The following is a 27,891-nucleotide window of genomic DNA, read 5'->3' as shown; positions in this document are numbered from 1 at the left end:
TTAAGGCCCCAGGGTAATGTCCAATTTCCTTGAATTCCGGACCCTTCCAAGTTCCTGGCCTTCATAATAGGCCGTTCTCATATATGAAAAAATACATATATATGAGAGAAAGAAAAATTTTATGAGATGCTTCCCACACTTGTCTGGGAAGGAAAAAGATGAACAAGCTAGAGTCCCCCTGATCAAACTAATTGGCTCTGAGAGTATTTCCAACAGGGAGGCCCTTCTCAAGTGCTGAATTCCTCTGGCCATGATCTTCAGGGTCTCTTCAGTAACTGGCAGCCTCACATGTGAAGTTTTCTCTCAAGATTAATCTCTCTCATTTGTACTATACTTTCAAGATGACAACACTTTATCACATCTATGATATTTGATCCTCACGAAAATTGAGTGGGTAATTTTTGAGTGAGTAATTGAGACTGAGAAATAACTTCAGTATGTCCTGTTCACAGATGAACCATGAATTTCAAGGAAGTAACTTGCCTAAGATTATATCAGCTAAAAAGCAGCATAAGAAGGACTAGAACCTAAGTCTCTGATTGCCAGCCTGGTGCCCTTCCCATTCTGTCATTCTGCTTTACACATTCCCTGCCCCTCCCCCCTAAACCTACCCCCTTTCCATTTCTCTACATCCTTTTTTAAAACTGTGATGACCCAAATTAGACATGATCCTCCAGTCAGGAAGTTTTGTCCTAATGAAGTTGTAGTAAAGCTTACCTTCCAGCCCCTCCCACCCCTACTTTCCTTCTAGTCTTCTCCTTAGGCATTTCTTGTCACCTCCAGACACCCACTGTCCTCCTCCACATATTATATGATTTAATTTATATGAAATAGTCAAAACAGGCAAATCCATATAGACAGAAAGTTGATTAGTAGTTCCAGAAAGGAGGGACTGGGGAGTGCTTGCTAATGGGTATGGAGATTCTTTTACGGGTGATGAAAATGTCCTGGAACTAGATTGTCGTCATGGTTGCTTAACCTTGTGAATATACTAAAAATCACTGAAGTATACACTTTAAAAGGGTAAGGTTTATGGTATATAAATTATGTCTCAATTTAAAAAAACAAAGAAACAAGTGAGTATAGCAGGGACTGCAATAACCTGGAGAGCCCCTGTCCCACCTAACAGAGAAGCCCCTATTCATCCTCACCTAATTACAGTGGAAAAAAAGATCCTAGCATTGGGACATTTTCCAATTTTTTAAGAGAACTTGGAAATCAGGAGTTTTAGGTAAAATCTCTAGATTTTTAGAAGTTAGAAATATTTCAGTGAGTTCAGATTCTTTGTAGGCCATACAATCTTGGGCCTACAAAGACCACCAGCCACTATTTTGCGATCTCTGCTGTCCCGGACAATTCAGCTTCCATACCTCATCCAGCAAAAGGAAAGCCTACTAGTTACTGGAAAAGCAACAATCTATTATTCCTCTCACAAGCTCTTTGGATGTCCAATCAGTGAACAGAGGTTGGATAGACCCTTCTTAGTCACTGCACCAGCACAGCATATTCTCTTCCAGAGGCCCAGCCTCAGATCCCACCACCTCGAGGCCTCTCACTTCATTTTTAACGAACATTTTTTCAGCACCAACTAGGTGCCAGGCATTCTGTTAGGTGCTATAGGAAAAACAAATGAATAAGTCAAGGTCCCTGCCCTCAAGGAGTTCAGTCAAGGGAGGGAGACAGACTTGTAAACAAATCAAGGCAATACAAGGCAGAATTAAACCAGAGTCTGATAGCAGTACAAACAGCGTACTATGGGAACACACACAAAGCTGCCATTAATTCTGACTGGAAATATCAGGGAAGACGTTGCAGAAGAGGTGGCATTTAGCTGAGCTGTGAAGTGTAAGTTAAGTTCACCAGGTAGCGAAAGAATGGAAGAAAGGAACAGAGAAAGAAAATTAGAGGGAATTGTGAAGAAAGGAGGCAGAGGCTGAAAAAGTAGACCTCACCGTCCCTTGGACCCATGACAGACCTTACACAAACCTTCTTACTGGCTTTTACCATACACTGGGTTAGAAAAACTTCCTTACATCTCTCTCACACGCCCTGGAATATGAGTTCCATAAAGGGAAGAATTACGTCTTATTCATCTTGGTGTCATTAGCGCCTCGCACAATGACTAACACATAGTAAAAAAAAAAAAAAAATTTTTAGTAGGTGCTCAATAAAAGTTGGTAGAGTGAGTGAACTCATAAACCAGCAACCAATCAAAAAAGAGAGCCTACAGCATGTGTGGGGAAAGAAAAAACAATTCATCATGGCTGAAGAGAAGAGACACAAAAGGGCTGTAGTGGAAGAAGAGGCTAAAAGTGCAGGTTAGAGGTCAAATCCAGCAATATACAGACCCATGGGCATCTGACCTGATCATGTAATCTGAGGGACACTAGGCCTTTCTAGTGTCCCTCAGATTACATCAATTTCTCTTCCCATGAATTTCTCAGGCTCCAAAAATGTTCTGACTAATGAAGGATAAATGACTATGGAAAGGGGAGAAAACACATAGTAGATGCTTAGTAATGGTCTTAAAAAAAAAATTGAATGAAAGTAAATTACTCCATTCCACAACGGTGTTGATTTTTACATAACCATAGGATGTTCCTGATTTACGTTCAATTTGTGGTCAGTTGTGACCCCTGCATGTTTTTCTCTTACACTCATGCAGTTGTTGTTAGATGTCATAAAGTTGGTTCTGACTCATAGCAACCCTACAACAGAACGTAATATTGCCTGGTCCTGTGCCATCCTCACAATTGTTGCTATGCTTGAGCTCATTGTTGTGGCCACTGTGTCAGTCCATCTCGTTTAGGGTCTTCCTCTCTTTCACCAATCCTCTACTTTACCACATATGATGTCCTTCCTTCTCCAGGAACTGAGCTCTCCTGATAACATGTCCAAAGTATGTGAGACAAAGTCTCGCCATCCTCACTTCTAAGGAGCATTTTGGCTATATTTCTTCCAGAACAGATTCGTTTGTTCTTCTGGCAGTTCATGGTACATTCACTATTCTTCACCAACAGCATAATTCAAAGGCATCAATTCTTCTTTGGCCTTCCATATACATTGTCCAGCTTTCACATGCATACCCACTCTTTCCCACACTGTATTTGTACTCTTAGGTTTAGGTCTTTACAAGCATATTTTCCTATTAAGTTTCAACCCTAATTATGATAAGCTTATTTTTCTAATGCATAGAGTCATTCAGAGCTTTATTACTATTTTCCATAAATTTGGGACCCACACCAATTTGGGACCCACAAATTTGATACACACATTCTTGATTTCTTTGTCTGGAACATCAATAAATAAGCTGAATAGACTGGCCCTCAGGACCACTTCCTACAGGGCCATCACTCAATATGTCTACTATTCCCACATCACCTCCATCAACCACTAATCTTCAAGGCAGATATTCAGCTTGTTAAGTAATGTGGTCAAGAGCTTACCTTTTCCAGGTTATCTAGCAAAACAAATTACATTGGAAACTTCTCCCTGGTCTTAGGATCCTGCTTGATGGCTGCTAGAAATTAAGGTTGCCTATATGAATGATATGCCCTTCACAAAACCATGTCAACTGCTATTTAGTGTCTCAGGATTTCCTAGGTGACTTCAAATTGATTGTTTGATGGTTCCTTCTCATGTTTTTCCCAAAGATCAATAAGTTGGCAGTCTTTAATTACTAGGGTCATCCTGTGTTTCCTCCCTTCCCATTATTTGCCATTTTCTAATCTTTAGGGACTTTTCCAGTTCCCCATGACTTCTCAGAAATAATGACCTGTGGGACTGTAGCCACATCTGCTGGTTCAGCATGTACCCCTGGGTGCGTGTCATCAAATTCTGCTGATCTGAATCTTCTAGTTTTTCTTTCTCTCAGTAACCATTTCTCTTTCTTTGATTACCTGTTCATTTTCCAAAATTCCGTCTTGGATGAACTTTTCCTGGTCAGCTACTTACCTGTGATCTCTTCTGCAAAGATAAAAGACATTTAAAAATTCAGCCTTACACTTAAAGCACAAAAAAAAATTATTTAAAAAAAAAAAATTCAGCCTTAACCATCCCGATATTGATAAGAATTTCTTCCTTCTTGATCATAAAATCAATTTTTCTCTAGTCTTTTTTTTTTTTTTTTGCCAAATACCTTTTAAAAGTTGTATAATTTTTGCTTTTCTATACATGCTAACTATGCCTTCTTCTCAGTTGTGACTATCCTTATTTTTTCTTTCTTCTGCTCTTCCCATATGTTCTGTTTTAGGGCCCTGACCTGGTTTCCACATTTCGTGTCCCTATTGTATACAAAAATAGTACTGGGTACTAAGGGCCTAAAGCAATTAAAAAAAAAAAACAGCCCTGCCATTAATTTCATAGTCTAGCTCAAGAAAAGAACATAAAAGAAGAAAAATATATGTACTCCTTTCTCTGTATGCCTGTTGTGATAATTTGCTAATACTTCATCTGTCTTAAGGAGCCCTGGTGGCGCAGTGGTTAAAGTGATCGACTCCTAACCTAAAGGTCGGTGGTTCAAAACCATCAGCCGCTCTGCAGGAGAAAGATGAAGCAGTCTGCTTCCGTAGAGATTTACAGCCTTGGAAACCCTAAGGGGTCACTATGAGTCAGAATCGACTTGCCAGCAGTAGGGTTTCTCTTTCTTGTCGTCCTCAGGAATGGGGACCACATCATGTTCACATGAACCCTCCATGTCTCCCATGGTGCCTGACATCACAGGATCTCAGTATGTGTTTGATAAAGTGTGGGACAGAGAAGACAACAATGACAGGCATATGTTAGAAGTTGCAGATAATTAATTCTACAGAGGGGGGGCTCACTCCTTCAGAGTATAGGGGATAAGGAAGGCCTCATACCCCTCTGTTCCATAAAGAATTCTGTACAAGCTTAATATGTTTGTTTTTCTCTTCCTTCTTGCTTTCTCTACATTTAAAGTTGATTCCCTTTATTTTGCACTCTACAAAAACCAGGTTAAACTCTGGCCTCTAGAAACCTTCCCGTATAATCAGTTCTACCTGACTCATCATTCCTAATGCTATATCCCACTGCCGAAATGTTTAAAAAGCCTTACCTACTGTTATGGGGGTGGGAGGTCTTTCCTCTCTGCATTATTCATATAATTATTTTTCAATAATTTATCATCTGAGTCCCTACAGTTGTATAGGGAAGCAAAACTCATCACCCAAAGGGTTCACTAGACAACTGACCACATATAAAACAAAACGCTACTTGAACATCCCTCTGTGTTAACTCAGTTGGCACTTCCTATTGCACCACTTCTCAAATCCACTATTGCATTCATCAGTCTCTGCTGCTTGTGGAATGTTCGGATGTGATAATACAATGCAGATTCAATGCAAATCTACTATATGGTGAAATTTAAAATCTTGTAAAAGATACATTTTGTGAAGATGATGTGAAAACCTAATCAAATTACATGCAAAGCCATTGGCAATTAAGAATCTAATGCTGATAGATCAATGAACAATCAGAGAACATAAAATCAATAGCCCTTTCAAGGCTCACTTATTTTCTGCTTTGAATTTTTTGTTGATACCATGTGTTTTCAGTAGTGGAGTGCATGCTGAGTCACTGAATGTGTTTAAATTTTTGGTTGTTAATATAGATTTTGAGAAATATTATGTGAAAATACATGATCTCTGGGAGTCCATCTGGCCCACCAGTCTTGGGTGGCAGGCTTTTTGCAGGGCACCTTCCATTTGGGCACATGGGGCACCTCTGGTTTTGCCTAATACCCCAGCTATTCTGCTTCAACAAATGTTTCTTTCGCCTTTCACCATTACACAAGTCCCCACTGGAGGGAAGCAAATATTTTCATCAGGAAAAGTATGCTCCCAAAGAATTGCAGAGGCATTAAAAGTGGGTGGGATATCATATGTTCCACAAGCCATGATTAACATAACCAAATGATTTGAAATCAAAATTTTAAATGATGCCAGGATAAAAAGGTATATGCTCAAATACTTTTGTGAAATTTTTTCTGGGTTATCCCCTTTATGATCACATTGTTAAAATCAAATGTGAGGAATATCATTTCAGCTGTCTAAAAACTGAAGCCAAAAACAGAATCAATGCTTGATCCATTTTCTCTTCATTCTCAGAATTAGTGCATAACTGTAATTTTTTTTTTAATTACAACTTAAATGTTGTTAAGATAAAATAAACCCAGTGTTATTACTTTTGTCTCATTTTTTTAAGTTAAAGAATCAATCCAGCCTTTTTCACCATTTACTATAAAATTTTGATCTCATTTTATTTGGTTTCATTTTTCTAAATAATATTTTACTGTGCTTTTGGTGAAAGTTTACACAAAAAAATTAGGTTCCCATTTGACAATTTCTATACAAATTGTTCAGTGACATTAGTTACATTTTTCGCAATGTGTTGACATTCTCTTTAATTGTGTACTGGTTGTTCCATTTCCAGTACTCTAGTTTCCCTGCCCCTTTATCTTCTCATTTTTGTTTTAGGGTAATTGTTGACCTTTCAGTCTCATACAGATGTTTTTTTAAGGGAGCACCATACTCATGGATCAGGGACGGATGACTCATTAAGCAAGTTAAGCATGGGCTTACCTACTAATCCGTAGTGAACGATTTCATGAGTGTTTCATGACTCACCCCGTCAGGGATTATAAATTTGAAAAGGGCCTTTGGTTCCATAGGAAGGTGCTGTGTGGGGTTGGGAGAGAGACCGATGTCAGCCATACCTAAAAGCAGAAACTTTGAAGTGGTGAAAAAATGTGAAACTGTTCACTACATATGATCTGGTAAGCAAGGTCAGCCCCATGCTTACATTGGAGCTCTGGTGGCACAGTAGTTAAGAGTTATGGCTGCTAACCAAAAGCTCAATAGTTCAAACCCTGGAAACCATAAGGAGCAGTTCTACTCTGTCTTACAGGGTTGTTATGGGTTGGAATTGACTCAATGGCAACAGGTTTGTTTTCTTTTTACCCTGCCAACTAGATAACCCACCCCATCACAGATGAAACCCTCTGTTTTGTGTGCCAATCTTTTACTTCACTAAAAGGTGACCTCAGGGGATAGTTTTGGTTCAAGATTTAAACAATATCTCAGGGCAAGAGTCTCAGGAGTCCTCTCATCTCAACTTTCCTTTTAAATGGACTTTTCCTGGTACCAATTATCCTGAGATAGCAAAAACTTCCTATACTGCTTTGTCGATTTTTAACACTGGAAATTTATGTTCTCCCCAAATTAAACACCAAACCCTCCAAGGGCAGAAAGTATGAATTCTGTTTTCCTTTATTACCCACCTCCACCACTATAACCCCACTCTCAATCACAACCCACATATCTACCCCTGGCACAGAGATCTGCACAGAATGATAAAGCAGAATATATTAAGGACTGGTTACCTGACTTGAAATTCTCCTGAAGGTAGTAGCTGTACCACCAACACTTCTCCAATATTCACGGCAGTACCCAAAATTCCTCATCCATTTAGTGATAACTGCTTTGATTCCTGAAGTGGCCCAACTTAGGGAGGAAAAGATTTTGCAATTGCCCTTTAAGGCTGGTATTTTTTGTGTTTCTTGTTTGTTTTTGTTTTTTACCCTACAGGATATTCTGTCCTATCACAAAAGGAGCCATCAACGCCTCTCTCCTGGGTTATATCTGGGTTACCTAAAGCTGTGTAGCTCTGTGGATCAGATCAAAGTTCTCGTCACCCAAAAGTTGCCCAACATCCTCTGCCACATGAAGATCCGTGAAAATAATAACATTTCCAAGTAAGTTGTCATGAGTTCGGATTTTCCTCCTGATGAAACAATGGCTCCAATGAATGATTTGATGTGCTAGAAGAAAGCTGAAGTGTGACTTCCCAGTATAGTTTCTCTGATGCAATAACCTCAGGAGCCAGCACACTGGAGCAGTCATACCTGGGTTTTCACGTTAGGAAGGTAGGATAAGGAGGGCTGTGGTGTTGATTGGTGGGGGAAGTGAGCTCATTAAAAAGTCCAACTGACTTTCCTCTCTGCATCACTCATGGTGCAACCACCGACGCTCAACTGGTTAATGAACAGATGACCTTTACTTTCAACATTGCAATTTCCAATGTCTTTTCGTCACAACCTTAAAACAATCATATTCCTTTTTTTTTTTAAGCTTCACACATGGGACTGGGTTGGGCAGAGCAAAGATCCCCTCATTTTAAAGGACCTTCCCAGTTTTCACCCCACCTCTGCTCTGGCCCGAGGACCTTGTATGCTTCCTATACTCCTTTTGGTTCTGTAGGGAAGAAAAGAAGAAACATGGCCTGAGATTCTGGCAACTGCTCCGTAGTTTGGCATTATGGTGAATTACCCTGCTAGCTTTGGAAAAGTTGCCCAATCTTGGTAATCTGGCTCAACTTTACAACTAGCCCTCATAGGCACGCTTCTGTAAGTCTACTATAATGAACTGAATTATGCACAACATTAAAGGGAAACAAAAAGAAAAAACGGAAAAGAAAATTTAAAGAAAGAGAAAAAGAACGCCCCAGCCTTCTTCAGACTTGAAAGAGTACAAGCTAGACCTTGAAATTATAGTTACACCTAAGGATTTGCCTAACTGAAGAATTCTAATTTGGTCATTTACAATTTGGTCTCTAAGACAGTAGCAAAAGTTTTTCATGTCTCATCATATTTATTAACTAAATACTGTTTTACATCAATGGAGGAGATGATGATGATGATGCTGTCTTCAAAGAACTCCCCAGCTACCATGTTTCCTCCTTTCGCTTTATCAACTACACCTAGACTTTAAGTCTGCCATCTGCTGGTCAGTTCTACAATCAACATTAGTTATCATCTCAGACCTTCTCTAAAGGTTCCTTGGCTTATTTGTGTGTTGACTGAGCAATGGTTACTTTCATCCAGCTTTTTGTCTTAAGGGTTCAGACTCCATATTTTGGCGGTTTTATCAACTAATTTCCCATTGCCAAGACCCAAGTTTCCTTTACACAAAAGATTCCAGTAGCTTTCACCCTGCTTATTCTATCTCCCACATCCTTATAGCCCAAATAATTAGTTAATGCAAGTGCTTCATGGTATTCCTACCGGTAATTTATTTTCTAATTTGGTTAGAGGCCGTATTTTACAAATGTGGTCCTTCAGGTTTTGAGTATACTTATGCTAGTCCGAAACCCCTCACTTTCAGTGATAGAAGAAATAGTTCAAGAGCTGGTTCTAAAAGACAGGTTCTCAATTATTTGTAAAGACAACTATATGCCCAGATTGCAGTAGGAATTTAATTTTTTTGCCTTCTTGGGACAAATGAAACAGATATTTTGAAAACAGAAATGTTTCTAAGGAAGCGTTGGTTAAAAGAGTGTTTTCTGATAGAAAGCTTATACCACTATCAATTTAGTTTTCAGACCCACTGCTTGGAGCCCAGGCTAGTATGACCCTTTGGAAAGAAACCTCAGAGGGTTTTCACAAGAGTGGGAACGTATGTCAGCACCTCCTCTCTTTGCATCCCCTGAGAGGAGGGCTTTCCTTTCCTCTCTGGCCTGCTCTTGAGAGCATATTGCTACCCTGCAGCATTGGAAGAAGGAGAAACGGGGCCAACTGAATGTGTTTAGAGACTTGTGCTAAAATACCTGTGGACACAATGTTGCCCAAGAGGCATTTACCTTGATCTTTTCAAGATCCTTTTGAAGAGCAGCCTTTGGGGGACAAGCCAGATGTTCTTTCCTCCCACCACCATTCTTTCCTCTTCTCTTCTGCATGACATTTGGAAAAGTTCATTAGGAAGGGTTATAGAACATGCAGAATAGAGACACAAATGACTAGTTTGTAAGGAGGATGGAAGCAGTGATATGTGTCCTCTGGTTCCTTTTATTGGAATTGTCTGGTGTTCTTGTTTGTGATTCTCCTCAAGCTTCTGGAAGGGGAAGGAAACCAAAATAGTCTCCACGATTACAACAGGACAGGGTTGAAATGTGCCATGTGGTTTGTTGCCTGAGTTGGACCAGAGTGCTGTGGTTCCCCAACTGCTGAATTAACCAAGAGATGCCACAGCGGTAAAATGTAGGGTCTTAGAATTTACAGAGGATCTGCAGGGGACGAATAATGAGGACAGTCAGGAAATTACTACCAAAATATTTCAAAGGTCCAATCTGAAAAACTGATTCATACAAATTAGACCTGCTGTTTTGAGGTATATGTGGTTTGATAGGTGAACTAAGCTTAAATTAGAAAGTGCTCATTTTAAACTCCATTTGGGTGGTAAAAAGTTCAAATTTCATGAATTGCATTGAGTGTTAACCACCAAGAGTTAGTCGTCCAGATTCTGGACATATACACTAAGGAAGTTCTGAGCTACGTTCTGAACTTTTGTTATATTTCTAATTTTAACTTGACTCAACATACAGAGAGGAATGGGAATGGATCCAAAAGCTTTCTGGCTCTGAATCTATGGAAAGTGTGGGTCATACTTCTGACTGCCCCATGCAATTGTTCTTCTACGAGCTCCAGATGGCAGTGAAAGCTCTCCTTAAGCAGATCAATATACCTCTACACCAGGTACGAGACTTTACCATTTTTATCTCCTTTTATGGCTCATGGAAACTGCACTGCAGCCTAAAACTTACTCAAGAGGTAATAAAAATAGGTTTTTAGTTTATTTTATTTTCACTTATTTAAATACCACTTTGCATGTAGCACGCACATTTTGAATGTGATGCCTAAAGGCAGACATAGGCTGTACTTCTCCTTTCCCTTAGCTCTTGCATGTTGCCCTCTTCCAAGTTTCCTGATCCCCACTGTACCATGGTCTGGCCAAGCAGAGGAAAATCATTGGCTCGTCTACCCTGAAAGACACCAAGTCTCAGCTTCAGGATTGCATGAAGCAAGGAAAAATAGACAGATAGATGTATAATTAGATATACAAGTGAGCTCTCTAAGAACAGAAGAGTAAAGTAGTATAATCTATGGAGTTCCTGGGTAGCACAAACGGTTAAAGCACTAGACTACTAGCTGAAAAGTTGGTGGTTCAAACCTACCCAGTGGCAGCTGCGAAGACAGAACTGGTCATCTGTTTCCAAAAGGTCACAGCCTTGAAAACCCTATGGAGCAGATCTGCTAAGACACACATGGAGTTGCCGTGAGTTAGAACTGATTCGACGGCACCTACACCACAGTATGGAAACTCTGGTGGCGCAGTGCTTAAGAGTTATAGCTGCCAACCAAAAGTTCAGCAGTTCGAAACCGCCAGGTGCTACTTGGAAACTCTGTGGGGCAGTTCTGCTCTGTCCTATAGGGTCGCTATGAATTGGAATCGACTCGACAGCAACAAGCTTTGTTTCTTGGAAACAACAGTATAATCTTTAGCAATGGCCAAAGCTATGCCTTGTTACCTTTCCAAAAACAGGAGTTGCTGTCAAAATGATAGATTTATGTAAGTCAAAACGTGAAAATATAACATCCACTAATAAACAACTTCAAGAAAAATTATTGGCCTAGAATAGTAAAAGTTTATTAGGCTCTGTGTATGAAATTAACATGATGTAGCATTAAGCTGAATTCTTTTTTCTTCTTTTTGCTTCTGTTCACCATCCCTCATCCTCCCCCTCCCCCCAGACACACTGTCTCTACACACACACAATGAACCAACACACTCAGCCTGTAAACAGAAAGACCATTATAGGAGTGACTGGTTCTCTCTAAATAACAGAAAGACAACCATGAATTGGCCTCTGACCCATGGAAGCAGAGGGATGGATTAAAAACCCCAAGGGTGTTCTTCCATTGGGGTACTGCTTTGATTGTAAATCAATACTGCAAGGCTAGTCCAAAATAGCGAGCACAGTGATAAAGAATAAATTGCACAAAATGCCATAAAGACACTAGGGGAGCAACTAGCTCATTCCAGGGGTGGCCGTGTGCTCAAGAGGAGGGAAAAAAAAAAGTACCAGCTCTACTTCTGACAGTAGATACTATTAAAGGGTTTCTAAGGCTTAGCAGGTTTGAAGCGGCTCATATTTCATTGGTGACTCTTGGGTTACATACACACGCTGGGAGAAGGCTGACTAACAGTGCATACAACAATTTTTTTTTTTTTTTTTTTTGGATACTTGTAAAATTTTCTCAGTTCTTGGCCAGAAACTACATTTTTCCCCCTTAACCAACTTAAATTGAAACTAGTGGATTTTTAATTCAATCCATTTTTGTTGCTTCATGCAATTATATTCATCATTTTGAAAAGCCCACAGAATGCAATCATTTTCTGCTTTTATAAGAAGCATAAATGTTGTTTTCAGAGTTTATGTGGAACGTTACTGCCTTAAATCTTGATTTTATATAGCATTATTAAATGGGCTGAACCCTAATATTTATGTTGTATAAAAATTCCAAGCTTGAAGTTGTGTAATTTTGTTAGATGTTTTATGCCAGTTTGGTGTTGTTTATGTAAGTGCCATGTTGTAACTCTCCTATTTTCCCTCCGCGCGTGTCCCTCTGCAGGCAAGGAACTTCCGCCTCTACACACAGGAGGTGTTGGAAATGGGTCACAATGTGTCCTTTCTTCTCCTGCTCCCTGCCTCAGACGACGTCTGTACAGCCCCAGGACAGAATAATCCTTACACCCCACACTCAGGGTTTCTTAACCTCCCTCTTCAGATGTTTGAACTTGGTATACTAGCTTGTTTCACCTAGAAATATTAACCCAGCCTCCTTATAATAAAATCACAAAGTTATATCTGTTCCCCCTTGTCCCAGTGGAGGGTCAATAAATCACATGATGGCTTTGGCAACAACCCTTCCTAGAACTGTGTACAAGTCTGAGAGAAAGCAAAGCTCCAAGACTATGTGCCTGAGCAATAATTATTGAAACCTAGCTAAGGCCCAATGGAGAGCAGGGAATTCGAAACAGAAAGTTCACTTATCAGGCTAGAGTTCTTGCCTCCCCTTTGCTTTCTTAAAAAAGAAATACAAGAACTGATGTTTTCATGAAAAGCACTGTTCTCTCTCTGGGAAAAAAAAAAAAAAAGCTAATGAAATTAAAATGTAGAGTATCACTTTGGAGGAAAAAAAAGCCTGTAACTTTAAGTAGTGCTGGTTTATTAAATAGACTACAATATTAAATAGACTTTAAATTTCTCACAGACCATTTGAGGAACTGACAGGGTCTCTCAGGATGCAATACTATGATTATAACATGGAATTCTGAATGGTAGAAGATCTTGTCTTGACTTTCAGGAATGAATAGCCTGGGCCCCAGTTTCTCTATTTTTGCAGAGACCCCTGCTGCCCACCAAGGATGTGAATAGGGTGGCTTTGTCTCTCTTCCCCAAGCTTCATCTAGTAGCAGGCCAATAAGAGGCAATTAGCAAAAGAGTTCAGTCAGTTCAAATGAATTGTATGATTTGTGGGAGGGTGAGTGGGTGGCTGAAATAGAGGGGGATCCCCTTCTGCTTGCAGATTTAAACGAAGACCAGTCAACCGCCCGATGTCTCAGTTTGAGACCTGGCATCTAAATCTGAATTTATTTTTCAAGAATAAATTGCTTAAGCCTCTGCATTTCCCTTGTTTCAAGGAGCTCAGATGCCCAAAAGCTGATGAGCGTCAATTGTTATTTTCCACAGGAGAGAGAGTTTTTAAGAGAAGCTTGAATCAGGCTTGCAAACTGGGACTAGAGAGTCTCGGGTCCCCTATTGTGTGACACTGGCAATCACTTAGCCTTTCTTCATCTTTGTGTCAAGCAACTAACAGCATTGGCTATACCCCTCCCAAGAGACCTGGATGTGAATGTGGCAATTTAATGAGTTCTCAGTCAAAGAGCATTATTAGTGCGTGACATAACGCCACTGCTGCTATGAAAGATAGTTGGGTCAGGATATTTCCATTCTATTAGGTGCCTACTGTGTAGACGCAGAGATGAGCAAGACAAAGGTTCTGCCTTAGAGAGGTTTTTGGTATGGTTGTAGGAGTAAAACAAGAATATAAATTATTATAGGATAAGGTCAAATGTGCTAGCAATCATAAATATTAAGTGATATTTAAAAAAAGGAAAGAAAGTACTTTTTTTTTTTCAAAGAAGACATCAGAAAAAACTTCTTAAAGGACAGGATACTTGATGTAGGTCTTAAAGAATAGATATTTATAAATATGGATAAAAAGAAAAGCTTTCTTGTTGGAAGGAGCAGAACGAAAATAGAAGAACCAAATAGAGTCAGGGAACACTTGGTCTAGTTTGAGTAAATCAGAGGAATGATATGAGGAAATAGTAAAACAAAAAGCCATACAGGCCAGTTGGGGCCAAAGTGGGCAGTATCTTGACAGTCAGGCTGCAGAATGGATTTAAGAGGGGGCATGCAGAAACTTCAGAGGTTATTATAATTGGCCAGTGTTAGGATAGAAACCAAAAGAAACAAATACAAATATAAGAAACATTGGAAGTAATGAACAAGATTGGAGCAACTGTTTGAATGAGAAAAGGAGAAGTTTAGGGAGCCCCCATGGTTTTCAGCCTCCATGACTATGAGGATATTGGTGCCGTTACCAGAAAGAAGTATGGAAATCAGAGGAGAAAATGATTTGGAGAAGAAAGTCATGCTTTTAGCTCTGAACATGTTGAGTTAATGCTAATTCAGCATACAAGTGAAACGTGCCACTGGCAGTAGAAATGCAGAAGAGACAGGTACTAAACACAGAAATCTGGTCAGAATCTGTAACAGTGAAAGCCAGGAGCATGAAGGGTTTCCCAAGGATAGATAACTGATAGAAAAGCTAAGGAAAATCCTTCATTGGAGAGTAATCAGCAGTCTGTTCTGTGTGAAATGGTCATTGTTGTTACATGACTCTAGGCAAAAATATATGAAACTCATGTCCCCACGCCTCAACAGCCTTGATGGGAACAATCAATGCTTTGGTATCAACCATGATAGTATATGGCTCCCAAAACCCTGGAGGCCCAAGCCATGTACTTCCTCTCTTTCCTGTCTTTCTGGAAGGCTCACACACTCTTCTGGGGCAGCCACCCTTTGTGCCATTGTTGTTACTCTGTATCCTACAATATTATCACCCATTGCCTCTTTCTATTAATTTATCAAAGTAGTCTACTATGTGCCAGGCACTATTGTAGGCACTGAAGAATCAGCAGTGAACAAACTTCTCATGGAGCTTACATTCTGGTGGGGGAGACAGATCATAAACCAATCAACAAACAATTATATTATAAATGTCAAAGAGTAGCAAAGACTATGAAGAAAAATAAATCAGGGTAAAGGACTGAAGTGACAGGGCTGCAATTTGAGATAGGATGATCAGGGAAGGCCTCTTTGGAAAGGATACATTTGAGTAGGGACTTGAGATTTCTAAGCCATGGGAAAAGCAAGGGCAAAGCTCTCAAAGTAAGAGGATGTGCTTGTCCTGGCAGAGGAAGAGCTAAGAGGTCAGTGCAGGTGGGGTGCAGTAAGCGAGAGGGACAGGGATAGGAGATGAGATCAGAGTCAAAAGGGCCAGATCATGCAAGGGCTCAAAGACCATGACAAGGACTCTGGATTTACTTTAAGCATACTGGGAATCCAGCGGAGGATTTTGAGCAGTACAGTAATATATTAAAAGCTCTGAGAAGTCCAGTATGAAAGAAAAAGCTTAACTTTGCTTAACCCAACATTTCCCGAAATCATTTGGTCATGGCTAGAACCCTTTTTTGGCATGAGACCTATTAAAAATCCACAGAACACACACTTTGGGATAAGAGGCTCTAGAGGAGTGCTTCCCAAAGTTTAGTGTGTACAAGAATCATTTGAAGAGCTTGTTGAAACACAGGTTCCTGCAACCCAACCCCAGAGATGCTAAGTCAATAAGTCTGGAAGGGGGCTGGAGAATTTGCATTTCTAATAAGCCCTCGGGTGATACTCATGCTGCCAATTCATGGACCCCACTCTAAGCAGCACTGCCCAGGACACAGAGATAAATGCATTTTAGGAACTCCAAACTGGGATATGGTTAGCAGAGTGATACAGTAGACTCCAACTGTGTCTGTCTCTTTGGCCTGTCTTATTTCTTCTTATTGTTAAAAGCAATATAAAACCAGCATATACCTCCCCCAAAAAAACCAGTGCCGTCGAGTCGATTCCGACTCATCGCAACCCTATAGGACAGAGTAGAACTGCCCCATAGAGTTTCCAAGGAGCACCTGGCAGATTCAAACTGACAACCCTTTGGTCAGCAGCCGTAGCACTTAACCATTATGCCACCAGGGTTTCCAAACCAGCATATATTTTATTTATATATATATATATATAAAAAAAAAATACACCAGCATATATTATCTTTACTTTATGAAAACCAGGCCATAGATCAAAGCCTGGCTGTCAGTACTTTCTGACTTGAAAATTTTTTTTTCTTAGAATAAGCCATACTTCCTTATGCTCCTAGTCCTCCCATGTGCCATACTGTTAAAATGATCCAAATGACTGATGAGGACCATGTAAGTTTTGAGAAGAGGCCACTTGGTTGGGCTTTGTTCCATTGGAATACGCAACTGTTAGTCTTTTCTGGGGACCAGGGGAAAATGTTGCCAATTACAGGAAATTAATACACTCTCTAGTACACTGCTTATTATATTTCAGCACTACCACCACTAATTCTTTAGATATTGTTTGCCCTTACTAAGAATCATGGTAAACTCTACCTTAACCTCAAGCAATCAGATTTCCAGGAGGCATATTATCACAGCTACTTCTTCCATTAGCCTTCAGCCTGCTAAGCATTTAATAACACCTTATATTGGAATTCCAAGGGCTTGCTATAGTGGACCTATCTCCCTCTCAGAAAGAGGATAAGCACTTATATTTGTTTTTTAAAAACAGGGACTTATGTCCTCCTTATGTAGTTCCATAGTAAAAGGTCAGTAGATACACTAAGTACTTCTGAGGAAAGAGAGACTATTGTGACAAATTCAGTGAGAACTCAGAAAATTTTAACAGCAACATAGGAATTCTAATGGAACTTGAAAAGGTTTAAATTATGAGAATATGTAAATTATAATAACAGAATAAAGGGTTACGCTATATTTCAGTTTGACTTGTAAAAGTCATCCCTGTCCCCATGAAAGGATTTCAGATTTGGCAAACTGACCATGTTCCTGCCAGTGGCCTAAGTGAATCATAAATAACTTGCTAACCAGCTATGGAAAACTGCATCGGTGCCTATTTCAGCACTAAATAGATCTAGCAAGGACAAAATGATAAAGGAGCGTAGCCCTCTGGCTTCCAGAGTAAAGGCTAGACTGGGCTAGACCCACAGCGGTATTCCTTCCCAGGATTACTTGTGGGGTAGAGAGAGACTGTCATATAGGAGGATGGTCTGAGATCTCTATAACCAGTGTTGACCTGAGGCAAAGTGATAAATTTTACCAAAGACTCATTCCCTGCTCCACAGCCTGTGGGCTGACACTCCACCCTCCATTGGGTAAGATTAGGATAAGACCCCTCTGCAGTAATAAACCATGTGCCCAGCACCTCTAAGGGTCACTGTTTATACTGTTCCCAACGACAAAAGGAAAATCAGCATCATGAGCCCTCAGAATCTCTGTCCAGTGACGCGGCCTTTTGAGGGTTTGCCTAGCCTGCTTGGAGGAGGTCACCCTGCCCTGACCCTGTGGGCAGTCACAATTGACAGCAGACCTACAATGAAGAAAGTTGATTTTTATTGATTGCCTTGGCTCTATGGTTCATATTAACCGGACTAGAAAAACAAAAAATTGGGGGATTTAAAAAAAAATACCTCAAGGCCTGGTCTATATTTCATACTTCTGTGCTTGGCTGCATCCTTCACTCAACAAACATTTACTGAGCTTCCACTGTAAGCCAGGTAGTGGGCGGGGGCTGGATATACAGACAATAAAACAGTCTGTCTCCACCAAAAGCTCAGAACCCCACAGGGGATACAGACATCTATACCAATAGTCCCAATACGGTGCTGCTGTCAGAGGTAGGCTGGTGAACTGGAAAGACACTTAATCCTTCCTTACAGAGATAGTATTTGAGCTGGACCTTGAAGGATAAATAAACATTCAGCAGGCAGAGCAGAAAAGGAAAATCATTCTACGCAGGAGGAACAGCATGCACAAAGGCTAGGAGATCTGAGAAAATGCAGACCAATTAACTACGGTCTTAGTAGACATTGTGCTGATGTTTAAGGCATATGAGGAAAAGTGACAGGAGATAAAGCTAAAAATTAAAGAGTTCAAAATCACAAAGGGCCATTTATGCCACCCTAAAAAAAAAAAAAAAATTTTTTTTTTTTTTTTAAGAGACTGGACTTTATTCTGTAGGCAATGGTGAGCCACTAAAAAATTTTAAGAAAATGAAAGATACAGTCTTATTGGTTCAAAATAGTTCTGTGAAGGATGGATTGTGAAAGAGCAAAAAAAGAGCTGCCTTTTTTTAAGAGACAGTTAAGAGGCTGCCTCAGAGGTCTAGGTGGGTGAAGATGAGGACCTGATGAACCAGGGCAACCACAGTGGGGGTGGAGAGGAGAAAGCACAGGCAAGAGGAATTTTGGAATTGAAATCAATGGGACTTTGTGATTGATGTGATGTGGTTAAAGAGCAAGATGGAGGAGCCAGAAAGTCTGAATAGGGTTCCGAGATGGATAACGTTGCCATCTACCAAAAGAGGAAATATGAGGGGAGGAACAGGTTTGGGGGAGGGGAGAGATGATGAGTTCAGTTTGACAAATGTTGAGTTTTGAGGTGCCTGTGGGATACCCAGGCAGTGAGCCTAATGGAATCCTGGCCGCAGGCTCATAAGAAATGGCATAATATCAACCTTCATTCCTAATGCCCCCCCCCGCCTTTTTTTTTTTTCATTTAGAATACCATTCTTGAATTCCAAGTGTCAACTCACTCTCTACCAGGAACCATTAGAGGGGCACCTTGTGCCCAGGTTCTTCCTGATGCCTTGGCAAAGAAACATGGAAGTGAACTGACCAAAAGAGGCTATCTTGTTGATTCCTTGGCTTCCAACCTAAGCCACATGGCCCAGATGATTAGGACTTTATTGAGTTAGAGACCCTTAGGAAGAATATTCTAATCTCAGTCCCGTTCCAGTGTTCTAACCACTCACTGCCTCAGTCTTCTGGGGGAAAGGGAGGTTGTTGAGAACAAACATTTATTTTGCCTTTGATACATGCCACAAGCTGTGCTAGGCACTTTATATACATTGCATTATTTAATCCTTGGTAAACATTTTTTTTTTTAAACATTATTATCCCTGTCTTAGATATGGGAAAGCTGAGGCTCCCAGAGGTTATGTGCCCACTATCACAGCTAGTAAGTGCCAGAATCGTGATTCAAGCCCAGGTCTGTCTGACATCTGAGCCCATGTACTTTCCACTCTATTAGATCTACTCTGCTCCTAATCTGACTTCTAGTGGTGTTATCGGCTGCATTTTAGTCTGTCACTATCTTACACAGAAAAAAGATGGAGAAAGAAAAACCACAGAAAATTAGTCCTAGTTTGGGAATTACTAACAAATCATGTGGCCCAGATAATGACATTATTGTAGCCTTATACAATTTTGTCTGTAAAATGCATGTGATTCACATTTAAAAAAAAAAAAAATTAGAAGCTTCCAGTCTATCCTCCCCTCCTCAGTGATGGCTACCAAATGTATCATTGCTAAACCACAAAAGACTATGTTAAAGTAACATTTGTTAAAGTAACATTAAAAGCCACTGGATAAAACCACTGGAGTGGGAAACTGAAGCGTTAGAGTCAAAACCTCCTCATAACTCACTTGTGGTACGTGGCATGGATAGTGTGGGTGCTGGGACCACCCACTGATCCTAGGCTCCTACCGCTAGGAGACACAACAAGAGAAAGTTGTGTACATCCTGCTTTTAAGAATTAAGATTGGACTTGATAATGTTTCATTTAAAGAAATTCTTTATGCTTCTCCCTATCTTCCCAGAAATATTTTAGAAAGGGAAAAAATGCTTATTATATATATGTGTGTGTGTGTATATGGATGAAAGTGCATATATATGTATATGGATGGGTTATAAATATATATATGTATACATATGTGTATATACATATATGTGTGTGTATATATACATATATACACATACATACACATATATACACACACACACACACACATATATATATATATATTTGGTTTGGAAAGGAAGACTGTGAGACACTTCACTCTCTTCACTCTCCAGCCAAGAGAGGGCATCTCTCAAGTGCTAACAGGATATAATCCCTCCTTGAAAGGCATAAAGACATATTTAGGGAGCATGAAGGGTCAAGAGTAAGCTACAAAGTAATGGTGAGCCCTTCTTGTAGAGCTGCCAGTAAATATCAGAGACTTGAAATACACCTTTCAAATAAAAGGAAAATCAAGGACACAGTGAGAAAAAAGAGAACAGAGGAAAGGGGAAACCTTTGAAGGCAGGGTCTGCACTCTTTGGATCAGGTCATGCTTTTATTCATTCATTCAATAAATATTCATTCAATAAATATCTATTGAGAAGCTACAGTGTTCTAGGTTTTGAGGAAATAAAAATTAACATATGACATTGTTCCCATCCTCAAGGAAGTCACAGTCAAGTACCAAGGCAGTCAAATAAACACAGAATTATAACACAGCAGGATAAGTGTCACGACACATTTAGAAATAAGTGCTATATGAGCACATAAGCTCAGCTTGCCTGAAGTTTAGGATTAATAGAGGGCAGGGGAGGGGGTACTGTATGGTAGATATGACTGAGGATATGTTCAGATCCTACATCTCAAAGACCTTTCTTTATGGTGATAAGATGTTGGATTTTATCCTGCAGTCAAGAGGGAACTTTGTAAGAACTTTAAGCAGAGAAATAGATTGAAAATTAGATCATTTGGGAGAAACTCAATAGTTTATTTATCAAGAGGCTATATGAAATCATTCCTTCTGTTGTCAGGCAAAGAAGTGCTAAGCAGAGTAGAGACAGCAGGAATGAAGGATCTGATACCAGAGAGAGAAAGCAAGCCCAGAACTGAGGCAACCTGAGTTGAGAAGCGCCCCCATGAAATGGTGCACGGCTGGAGTAAGGATGGACCACTACAGGCCTCACTCCATTCTTCTTTTCTACTTCCATATGAGGAGATGTAAACAGATTACATTCTTTTACCCTTACATTCAGTAAGATTTACCCTAAGAGGAAACTAAGCAAGAAAGTGATAAGAAGGGCATTGTAAGACACACAGAAATCTCTCAATACTCAGAGAAGTTTGACTTCTTCAGTGAAGTGTAGAGATAACCAGATGCCCCATTTGGGGTAGTTTGGTTTAGTTTCCCTAAGTAGCCAGATCTGAGTCTAAGGAATCAACAGCAAAGAGGTCCAAGGGCAGAAATTAGATCTTCTTTCTAGAATCTCTCACCAAAAAAGCCAGGATAAAAATGCTTCAACAGATGTGTCGAGTTATAATAGCCCTGTTTCCAAAGCACAGAACACACTGGTACAAGTCAAAGGTACAGAGAAGAAGTGAGGTTTACTGGAGCTTGAATGTCCAAATTCAACAACGCCCAGGAAGAGGCTGGTGCTACAGTAGTCTGAATCAGGATGTCTTCTTTACCCCACTGGAATCTGAAGTTATGCTATATGATCAGAGCTGGTCAGGGAAGAATGGAAAATCTGACTCTTTCCGGCTGCATTGGCCAGACACAGTCCTACGCTGCTCTGTCCCTCTTGGAAAAGGGTAAATGATGGAGATGAAGATCAGACTCTTGCCTCTGACCTCTCCCATTACTTTTTGATAGAAGAAGGCCAAGTCAATGGAGGACCAAAATGATCGGTCCAGACCTCAGCTCCCACCATCCTTCCAACGGAGCTGAGGAAGGAGAGGCAAGAGGAGGATCAAGTCCACCAAAACAGGCCCTTGGGGAATTTTACCAATTAGATAAGAGATGCCCGGAGAAACCATGTCTTACATCTCCCTGGGCTTCTGAGAAGCCTTGGAAAGGAGCAAGCAAGATACATACTGAAAATTAAACATGAAAATCAAAACTAGGTATCAATCTGCTATTTGGCTTTTCCTTTTTTTTTCCTTTAAAGTGATAAGCAAACTTACTTTCCCAGTTTCAAAATCTATATATTCAGTCCTTGCTATAGGGAAAAGTTCATAAAAACTGCAGCTTGAGCCAACCCATACCTTACCAGGACTTGGTAAACCTTAAAAGGGAATACTGTCAGACTAAAGCCAGACAACTTGCCCCTTAAGAGCACATTTATAATTTATTTATGGCTTAATATTTTCCACTGATAGGGTTAATAAATCATATTTACATTCAACTTGTTTTCTCTGAGGTATGAATTTCTCTATTTTGATACCAGATCTTAACATGTTTTATTTTGTCTGTCCATTTTCCAGTTCATTTTTGCAGCTACAGAGAGAAATTCATTAGCCTGTATTGCCGCCTTTCTGCTGTCATGGAGCTGGATTCTCTGAATACCCAACAGTCCCTGAGAGAAGCGATCTCAGACAGCGAGGTTGCCGCTGCCAAACAAAGACACCAGCAAGTTTTAGACTTCATTCAGGTAACAGTTTGTGTCTTCTGAGGTAAAAGGAAAGAAGAACAGGCAGGATGGAGGAGAGAGAGCCAAGCATGGGAATGCACAGCCATCTGGGCTGATTGAAAGGCTGTTGATTTGGTTATAATGTGGAGCTCCGGGATATGTAAGTTCAAGCAAAGGCTTAAGAAAAAGGGACAAATAATCAGTGTCACTAAGAGCTCTATCAATGGTAGCTGTGGCTTCTCATGTTGGAGTGAAAAGTCACCCCAGAAGAGGTAGTGATCAGTATATTATTCTTCAGTGGTAGTCCATTGATAATTCCAATAGAAAGAAATATCTTACTAATTCACTTAATATACCAGAGAAGCAGAGAAGAAAATGACCCACCAGTTTATGTTCACGTGAAACCAGTTGGACCTAACAGTCTTCAAGTTTTAGACTTCTTTCTGGCAGAGTTGTGGCTTCAGTGGTTAGAAAATGTGTTCCTCATCCGTGGTCTTGTCTGGAAAGGCCTAGGGTGACAATTCAAGGTCTTGTCAAAGAAGTACTGACTAGTCAGGAGAATTTGATCTGGTTTGAAATTTCTCTAAATCCCTTGGGCAAATGTTATGATCTTTCTTCCCATCAGTTACCTAATCCACCAAATGAGTATACTAGCAATAGCCCCATGATAAATATCACTTTAATATATATTCAGTTCAATTTGATAAATATTTATTGAACACACAGGTGTCAGACACTGCATGGTCCCTGAGCTTGAGTTTAAAATCCATCAGGGTATACAAGAAATGTGTGTAAATCCTATTTGTAAAATCTATTAAATGCCAAAGAGAAGTACCAAAAACAAAACAAAACAAAAAAGTCCTGTGTCAACACAAAGAAGTGAAAATCCACTTTTGTGTGGTTATCAGGAAAGTTACCATGGAGGATGATGTGATTGACTAATATCTGAGCTGGGCCTAGAGGGACAGGTTAGACTAGGTACAATGAGGAGAAATGGACTGTGGAGCATTCAACACAAAAGTGTAAATAGATAATACAGAGCAACCAGAAAAATCATATTTGGGGAACGGCGAATAGTCAAGATGGGTTGGGTGAAGGACAGCAGTGAAAAATCAAGCAAGAAAGATAGCAATGAGACCAGCTCATGAGGGCTTTATTAAAGGCTATGGTAAGAAATGTGCACTTTATTTTTTAGACAAGAGGGAGCTGGTCAAAGTTTTGGAGAAGGTAAGTTATACACTCCCACAGCTCTGTTTAGGATAGACTCAAGCAGGGGCATTCCTTCCATATGCACTGGTATGGACACACTGGCTGTTTATGGTAAGCATGTGTTCTGACTAGTCATGCTCACTAAATAATCTGCGTATCCTCCATGGATTTATGGAGAAGACTAAAGACAGGGAAACTAATTGAAGAAGCTCTTACAACCATCCAGGGGAGAAGTAAGAAGAACCTAAGATGAGGAGATGCTATGCCCTTCAGACAAATAAATCTAAGTGCTAATCTCATCTGTAAATGGGATGATAATAACAGGACTACCTTACAGGGTTACTGTGAGAATTCAGTGAAATAATGCATGTAAAGCACTCAGCACAGTCCCTGGCACAGAAGTGTACGATGAACTATCGACTTATTTCTTTACTCATTTATTAACAAGAATGCAAATCCTTTGAAATATGAGTGTGCAAGATTTGGGGTTTTGATGTACTCACAATTAAGATAATGTAATATAATGGCAAGGTAGTGAGCAGATAAATCTTTAGGACCCGACTTCATTCTGTAAATTAGGTATGTAGGCAACCTCTTGGGCTAAAAAAAATCAGTCTTTCAAGAAGTTACTTGCTCTCTTGACCTAAGAATGTAGTATTTAAAAATTCAAAACATTTATTCCTTTATTTTATTTCCAATAGAAATGGAACATAGGTGGTGGGGAGGGATAGGAAAGAAGAATGCAATGTGAGGAGAATATGAAAGACTGGTTTATCTTTTGAACCCAGTGTGAGGGAGAGTGCAGCATAATAAGAAGGATAATGGGACAGAAGTCAAGGAGCATACACTTTTAGTCCTGAATCTTCTACTGACAAACTTCAGGGTTTTGAACAATTCATTCAGTCTCTGAGGCCTCAGTTTCCTCATGTATAAAATGAAATGATTGGACTAGATGACTTCTGAGGCCTTGTCAGCTCTAACATTTTATGATTCTTTAAAAACCACAAGCATTTTAAAGAATCACTTCTCTGTGCCTTGAATTCTGTTTATGCTTTATTTCACGTAAGCCTTCCTGAATCCAGTATGTTGTGGGTTGAACTGTGTCCCCCAAAAAGATATGCTGTAGTCCTAACCCACAGTGCCTATGAATGTGACCTATTTGGAAATAGAGTATTTGCAAATGTAATCAGGTTAAGTAAAATGAGGTCATACTGGATTAGAGTGGGCCCTAATCCAATGACTGGCATCCTTAAAATCATTAAAAAAAAAAAAAAAACCATTGCTATCAAATTAATTCTAACTCATAGTGACCCTATAGGGCAGAGTAGAACTGCCCCCATAGGGTTTTCCAAGACTGTAATCTTTACAGAAGCAGACTGCCACATCTTTCTCCCATGGAGCAACTAGTGGGTTCAAACTGCCAACCTCTCGGCTGGCAGCCAAGCACTTAACCACTGTGTCATCAGGGCTCCTCTGGTGTCCTTAGAAGAGAGAAATTTGGACACAGACACAAAGAAAGGAAAACGTGATGTGAAGACACAGGCAGACACAGAGGGAAGATGGCCACGAGAAGACTGAAGCAGAGATCAGAGTGATACATCTACAAGGCAAGGAACACCAAGGATCGCTGGCAACCACCAGAAGCTGTGGGGTGGGGGGCGGGGGGGAGATATGAAATATTACTCCTCCAGAAGGAACCAACCCTGCCAGCACCTTGATTTCAGACTTCTAGGTTCCAGAGCAGTGAAAGAATAATTTCTGTTGTTTTAAGGCACCCAGTTTATGGTACTTTGTTATGTCAGCCTAGGAAACTAACACAGCGTTCATCCAACCGAGAAGCATACTTTCTTGAGTCTGTCAGGATCTAAAACTCCTGCAGGAGTTCTTAGCTCCTACTTATGCCCTGACTGGTACCCCTGTTCCTTTCTTTTTCACCCAGCCTAGGACTCCACTGCCTTCTTCTCTTTCCCTTTCATCATACCATTAAGTGGTCTGGATAAAGGCAGGCCCAGCCAGGAATTCTTCAAAGTTCTAGCCTGCTCTGTTCTCCCAAAGCAGGTAACTTGAGACCCCCCTCTACACAGTCTCCTCTCAGCCAGCCAGGTACACGTAGACTTGGATAAACGCCAATTCTCAAAGGGTTCACAAAAAAACTTCTTGGCCAAGGTAAAAGCCCACCATCTCCCTGTACCCACAGCCTTGAATGGACTGCCTTGCTCCACCCAACAGGGATAACTTCACTGTGTGGAGATAATTTCGATAACACCGCCCTCCTTATCTGTGTGGGGCGTCTCAGTCTCTCTTTCTCTCTCTCAAAATGAAAACCAGCTGCAGCCACTCACCCACTAGTATTCACAGCTCAGCCCACCGCACACACACCATAACCTGCACAGGCAACTGCCAGCCGCGAGAGCGTTTGTGTGATTCCAGATCTAAGACAGTGTTGAAGTCACTACACAAACCAAACATTGTAAAGAGCAAGGGAGTCTATGTAAATACTGTTAGGAAAAGAAGTCAAGGAGTTCAGCCAGAAAGGGGGAAGGGTAGGACCAGGGAAGGTGCAGAAAATCAGAGATAAGGTACACACGCTTTGTAGACAGCACATGCGGCAGAAATGTCAAAGTGTGGAGACCTGAAGCTTGGCATACTTGGAGCCACTAAAGCCTAAAGGGCAATTAGGGTATAATTTATATACTGTAATGCTTCAAATGCTCCTAAGCTGTAAGAGAAACACAGCTCATTAAATAGGGCCAATCTATCATCCCCACAGGCACCTTGTAACTGTGCTGTGAGAAAACCAGTCACCTTTACATTTTAATAAAAATATTATCTTGCCTGAATACAGAGAAGGGGGTGTAATTTATGGGATGAAAACTGAAATTTTTAAAGGGCAGGGTGAGAAATGGATACAGAGCTTGTAACCAACAGAGCTACGCAGCTCATGGCCCTTCTTTTTTTAAATGTGTCAGCAAGTCTTTAAAAGCTGAATTTGGACCTTAAAATCAGGGGGATTATGTTGTCAGTTACTTTTAGATCAACAGTATGAGGTAAAATGGGTGAAAATTGTACTTCTTTGGGAACTAAGCTAAGTCCCATTAAAGTCGATCCACAAGCCCCCCGTACTTGTGGGTTTTTGTTTTTGTTTTTTCTTTAGTGAAGACCTCTTCATCTCATCACTGAGAAAACTGAAGAAGTAAACATTGTTTCTACACATTTTTTTAAATTTCTCCACTAAACTCCACTATTCCATCCCAAACAATAAGGCTGAGACAAATTTGCCCAAAGAGAACAAGTATTATAAAGAGAACAAGTTATTATAAATACTTGTAATCATTTCCAAGGGCTGCTGTAACAAGTTACCACAACTGGGTGGCTTAAAACAACAGAAATTTATTTTCCCACAGTTTTGAAGGCTAGAAGTTCAACAAAACTAAGGTGCCACTGGCCACACTCCCTCTGAGGCTTTAGGGGAGAATCCATTCTTTGCCTCATCTAGCTTCTGGGGAAGAAATGTTGGCATTCCTTGACTTGTGGACTCTTCACTCAATCTCTGCTTCTGTGGTCATGTTGCCTCCCCTTCTTTCTCTGCCCAATCTCCCTTTGCCTCACTGTTCCATTGGTCACTGGAACTAGGGCCCAACCAGATAATCCAAGATATGCTCCTCTCAAAACCATTAACTTTTAAAACCATATATTTTGCCATATAAGGAAATATTTACTCTTGCATTATATAAGGTAACATTCACAGGTTGTGGAGATTAAGACATGGACATATATTTTAGGATGCCACCATTGAGCCACTACAATAATGGTTGTCATTATAACCACTTAAAATGTTATAAAAATGTATAGTTTATAAAGTTCACTCATCTACATTACCTTACTTAATCCTCACAATAACTCTGTTCGAGGCTAGAGAGCTAAAGAATTAGGTAACCATTCAATTCATTCATTGACTGAACAATCACTTATTGGATATCTTCTCTTTGCATAGCTGGGAATCACAAAAAATACAAAAGCGCAGTCCTTGTCCTTACCACGTACTGTAAAAACTGTTCACGTCATGTAGTACCTTTAAAACAGCATTGAGTCAAGATTATGCTGCATGAGGTAGAGACAATAAAAGCCAGCTGAGAGTGCAACAATC

The 27,891-nt window shown here is 40.2% G+C and overlaps 1 protein-coding gene across 7 annotated transcripts in view; it reads left to right on the top strand.

Annotated features, from left to right (window-relative positions):
• ANKFN1 (ankyrin repeat and fibronectin type III domain containing 1) overlaps nt 1-27,891 on the top strand; it is a 463,794-nt gene that overhangs the window by 409,975 nt on the left and 25,928 nt on the right. For all 7 annotated transcript variants that reach the window (XM_049859416.1, XM_049859419.1, XM_049859421.1 and 4 more), the window contains 4 exons: nt 7,605-7,771; nt 10,396-10,546; nt 12,485-12,653; nt 22,390-22,556. In XM_049859416.1, the coding sequence (XP_049715373.1) occupies nt 7,605-7,771; nt 10,396-10,546; nt 12,485-12,653; nt 22,390-22,556 (654 nt within the window). The remainder of the gene's footprint in view (nt 1-7,604; nt 7,772-10,395; nt 10,547-12,484; nt 12,654-22,389; nt 22,557-27,891) is intronic.

This window comes from Elephas maximus, chromosome 19 (assembly GCF_024166365.1).
Source record: "Elephas maximus indicus isolate mEleMax1 chromosome 19, mEleMax1 primary haplotype, whole genome shotgun sequence".
In the NCBI taxonomy this organism is placed as follows: Eukaryota; Metazoa; Chordata; class Mammalia; order Proboscidea; family Elephantidae; genus Elephas; species Elephas maximus.
This window is presented reverse-complemented; position numbering and strand designations above follow the sequence as displayed.